The sequence below is a fragment of the Cariama cristata genome, unplaced genomic scaffold, assembly GCF_000690535.1.
Source record: "Cariama cristata isolate BGI_N322 unplaced genomic scaffold, ASM69053v1 scaffold8960, whole genome shotgun sequence".
Lineage (NCBI taxonomy): Eukaryota > Metazoa > Chordata > Aves > Cariamiformes > Cariamidae > Cariama > Cariama cristata.
This window is the reverse complement of record NW_009594038.1, coordinates 12,668-17,381: the sequence shown is the minus strand read 5'-3', so window position 1 is coordinate 17,381 and position 4,714 is coordinate 12,668. Positions and strand designations below refer to the sequence as shown.

Below are 4,714 nucleotides of genomic sequence, written 5' to 3'. Positions count from 1 at the left end.
CCGCGGCCCCGTCGGTGGTGCCGAGTCCCCCGGGAGCGGGCCTTGGGCGCCGGCCCTCTGCTGCGTAGCAAACCCTTGTTGGCACTCAGGCTTCCGCGGCGTGGGGAGCCGGGAGCTCTCTGGGGACCTCGGGCTGTAGTGGAGACCGGCTGGGGTTGGTTTTCTGTTTTCCCTCCTGTTTGCTTGGAGAACAAGCCTCCCTTTGCCTCCCCTGAGCAGGGTTCCTTCCTTCTTCTGAAGGCCTAGTGGCCTCTGGCCTGCGCTAGCAAAGTTCTTATTTCCTCTGGAAATACAGGAAAACACTAACTGAGAGACTTCGTAGTTAGCAGCTTCAGGGCGAGGGACTGAAGACAAGGTGTGCAGGTCAGAACAAGTGTGGCTGTGAGATGCGTGGAGTGCGGCAGCAGGCGCGGTACTGCTGATGTTGCATTATACTTGGAGTGCTGCCGTGATGTTGGTACTTCACCCATTGCTACTTAAAATGCTTTCTTGCCTCTGTATGCAAGGTGTTTACAAAGCCAGTAGCACTGGTAGTTTGGCTATTTTGAAATACGGCCAAGAGTACTCTGGAACCCAAATTCAGCACATCAGATCCGTGGCCTGCAGGCTGATAATCTGGTTAGGGTGACTGCACTGTCCCTGTTTCAAAGCTGTCACTCATTACAGTGGGAGTTTTTTGTAGTGTGAGTTTATTGGGGAGAACAACCAATTATGTTGCCCCAGCTCCTCATGCACTCCAGTTTTAGCGTTTTGTGCTTTTTGAGGTGTTTGAGCAGGGAGAATTTAACAGAAAATTATTTTAGCTGTGTTACTTCGCGCAGCAATTAGGTAGTGGTTGTTGGGGTTTTGTAAATCCTTTTGCTGACTGCCATAGGGTGGTGGTTGCAATAGCAGTTTTCTTGTACTAATTGAAACAGCATATTGGCCTAAAGCATTTGCTGTTGAGCGCCTTGTCTTTTAGCAGAGGAGAGGAGTGTTAATTCCTATTTAAATATGTTAATATACATCAGGTACTTAAAGTGGTTGCATTTAAACTACTGGCAGAAACTTACATACTTGGCACTGCTTAGATTTATTCTGAGGCATCTTACACCTCCTGCCAGCAGCTTGGAGCTTCCTGATTGCATTTTCTAGCTTCAGAATATTTATTAAAAGTACATGGATCTGGCTCAGGATGAGTGTTCCTTTGGAACTGGTGAATTTTACTTCTTTACATTGACAAGTAATTTCAGGTTCCTGTGCACCTTCAATAGCTGCTTTTGGGATTGAGCGAGCAGGACTTGACTGGTATCTTTATTGCAACCCCCTTTGGAAAATATGTTCACAAAGCACACAGATGTGAACTGCAAGTAAGAGACGTCAGGCTTTTAATCAAGTATTTGTATAAATGTTAATTCCATGTATCACTATTTCCACAGCTCTGAAGAGATCACTTCCTAGTTAAAGATGGCTGCTGATACCTCTGTTGAGATACTTCAAAAAGTTCTGGAGAATGAAATACTTCAGACTGCCAAGGTTGTGGAAGAACACCTGGATGCTGAAATACAGAAGCTGGACCAAATGGATGAAGATGAACTGGAATGCCTTAAACAAAGGAGGCTTGAGGCACTAAAAAAGGCCCAGCAGCAGAAACAAGTAATTCCTGTAGTAATATAGACTCTCGATGTGTACAGTGTAACAGACTTTTTGGAAGTCCTGGGGAAATTGTATATGCGAACTAAGTGTTTTGGGATTGGTGGGGTTTTTTTTTCCCCTTCTTCCTCACCTTTCTGTACTTATTAATTTTAAATTGTCCAGGGAAGCATGTGTCTGTCCATGTGTGCATGCTTTGTGTTTTTTAACAGGAGGAGGGAAGAACCTCTGTGATTGTTTACAATAAGGCTAGGATAAAGAGTCTCGTACAGAGATTTGAACATGTCCGTATTCACTGAACGTTGCTATCTGGAAGCATAAGCCTTGTAGGCAACCTAATCGTAAGCCTTTAGGCTCCTTAAGCTTCTGAATTCTGGATATTGTTACTTACGACATGTAAGTGATGCATGCTTTTCTCTTAAGGTATTTTGTAGAAGAACAGTACAGGGTCTTTCCTTGTTCTTGGGATGGAATCATTTGTCCCACTTCTTCTAACCCAGTGAAAAGCTGTCTTTGTATGACTGCCCATTTCTTCTTGCAGGGAAGAAATTCTGATTTGGTCCCTGATACCTCATGCTAAATTGTGGTATTTATGCTCCCCAAAAAGTCTCTTTGAACATAGTTGTCAGCAAAATTTTGGTAACATATGGTGTGACAGCTGAATTGTAAGTAGGGAAGCCATAGGTTTCTTAGCTTACTCCATCTAAGCAAACCTAAATAAAGAAACAGACTGGGTTGGGGGGGAGGTGACTGGGTTGAAAGGAGATGCTCTGGCGGAACCCATAAAAGCTAATGCCATGCTTTGAAACAGGAATGCAGTAAATTGTCATGGCATGGTTGGGATGCTGGAGGACAGGCAGTGTTAGCAGCTTTGATTCTCTAAACACAGAAGCAGAGAAGGTGGCACACTATTTGCTTGTCTTTGAAAGTTCCGTTTGTATTTGATTCTAGTGTTTTCCTTTTTCAGAAGTCATAACACTTAGATGTTCTTGGATGTGAACACGTGGTAGTTCTCATGTGAAAACTTTTTCATGTCAGTTGATCTTAAGTCACTGTTCTTAGGCATTTTCAAGTGCAAATCTAAAGTCAGGTACTACTCAGTAAAAGGAGTACGCTGCCACACTGTTCTGGAATATGATTGTGCAGATGGGAATTAATGTATACCCACTGTTGAAGGATAAGTCTGTTCTTGATTTGCATCATGATGACTTCTTCATGTGCTCATACTTCTATGCATTTTTAATGTGTACAATGTTGAGGAAAATCTTTGTTCTCTCCTAATTTAGCTTACAGGATATTTTTGGTTTGCTTGGAAACCTTTACCCCCCACCCCCACTCTGCTAAGACAAAACTGCAAGATGAAGAACAGTGATTCATCTCAATTCCATGTACATACATTGGAAACTAAAGTTTTTTGTCAGATTATGTTATACTGCACTACTTCTAATCATTTAGCTTAGTCTGTACTTGTTTTAATGCACTGCAATTAAGTTTCAGTATTGTAGAAGTTAGGTTTTTTCTTAAGTGCATTTATTGAAAATCTAGAAGATTAACTTTTTCTAGACTGGATTTGAACACTTAATCAGGCAGTTTTTGGAGTTGCCTGTAAATTTCAGCTTGTGAAACTCTGTTTCTCCATACATTTTATGACTAATGGTATGCATGTGCTTTCTGAATGGTTTTCTGGAAGCCCGGCTTATATTAAGATACCTTCAGTGTATATTTGATAGATAAACATCATCGGTTGCAGGTGAGCTAGTATGCTTTTTTCTCCCTGATTTTCTCATAGGGGGAAAAATTAGAAGAAGTCTATTTTAATACATGTAATGACTTGAATCAGTTTTAGACAAGACTTCTTTGAGTGTACAGAAACATTTTAGACAGAGTAGCCCAAGCTGCTGATTAGCAGTTTTCAAATGCTGAGGATTTTCTGTTGTCGTCGTTCTCTTTGAACTGGTCTAGTCTTACTGAGGGGCTGCACTGCGGAAATTTATGCAGCTCTGTACAGGATTTGTATTTCCAAACAAGTAAGGTAGCCTTACTGCTCAACCGCCTGTCTGTTGTTGAGAGAGAGGCAACCCCAAAGCATTGTCTAGCCTAGTGGCATTTGCGTATTTTCAAAACAGAAATAAAGGGGGGGAAATAATTTGTTTCTCCTTCTGTTACTGTATGAAATGGGTTTCTACTGCAGGCCCCCTTTTTGTAATTTTTCTTAAAAGCTGTAGAGCTTGCATGACAGGTGCAGGACTAACAAATTCCATGCTAATTATTTTGTTTTATGTTTTCCAAAAGGAGTGGCTTTCAAAAGGACATGGAGAATACAGAGAAATCCGAAGTGAGAGAGACTTTTTCCAAGAAGTGAAAGAAAGTAAAAATGTGGTTTGCCATTTCTATAGAGATACAACATTCAGGTATAGTAAATAAGCTATGCTCAAGAAACCTTTTGTTTATAAATGTCTGCAAAAACAGACATGTTATTTTGTTCTTTCAAATCCCACAAATAGGCATTTTTAGAAGTATTCAAATTCCTTCATTTTCCAAATCTCGCTCCATTCTCAAGACGTTTGATTTTTTTTTTAAAAAAAATCAAATTCCTTCATTTTCCAAATCTCGCTCCTTTCTCAAGACGTTTGATTTTTTTTAAAAAAAAAATTTTCCCATTCAAGTTAATATGAACATGGTTTGACAATAATACTCTGTAGTTGATTAGAATATAAATGTATAACTTCTTTGACAGTATTTGAGAGTGCTGTGTTTCATTATTGATTTAGTTTGAGGGAGCCAGGTCTGTAAACAGTAGTGACCATACAGGAGCAGCGTATCATAGAATGTCCTGAGTTGGAAGAAACCCACAGGGATCATCGAGTCGAACTCCTGTCTCTGCACAGAACAGCCCTAAAATTCACACCATGTGTCTGAGGGCGTTGTCCAAATGCTTCTTGAATACTGTCAGGCTTTGCACTGTAACTACTTCCTTGGGGAGCCTATTCCAGTGCTTGACCACCCTCTGGGTGAAGAACCTTTTCCTAATATCCGGTCTAAACCTCCCCTGGCACATTTTCATGCCATTCCCTCAGGTCCT

General features: G+C 41.0%; 1 protein-coding gene across 1 annotated transcript in view; it reads left to right on the top strand.

Moving 5' to 3' along the window:
- Positions 1-1,415: 1,415 nt before the first annotated feature.
- TXNDC9 (thioredoxin domain containing 9) overlaps positions 1,416-4,714 on the top strand; it is an 11,459-nt gene continuing 8,160 nt past the window's right edge. The window contains exons 1-2 of the mRNA XM_009696442.1: positions 1,416-1,635; positions 3,925-4,043. Of these exons, the coding sequence (XP_009694744.1) occupies positions 1,447-1,635; positions 3,925-4,043 (308 nt within the window). The 5' untranslated portion in view covers positions 1,416-1,446. The remainder of the gene's footprint in view (positions 1,636-3,924; positions 4,044-4,714) is intronic.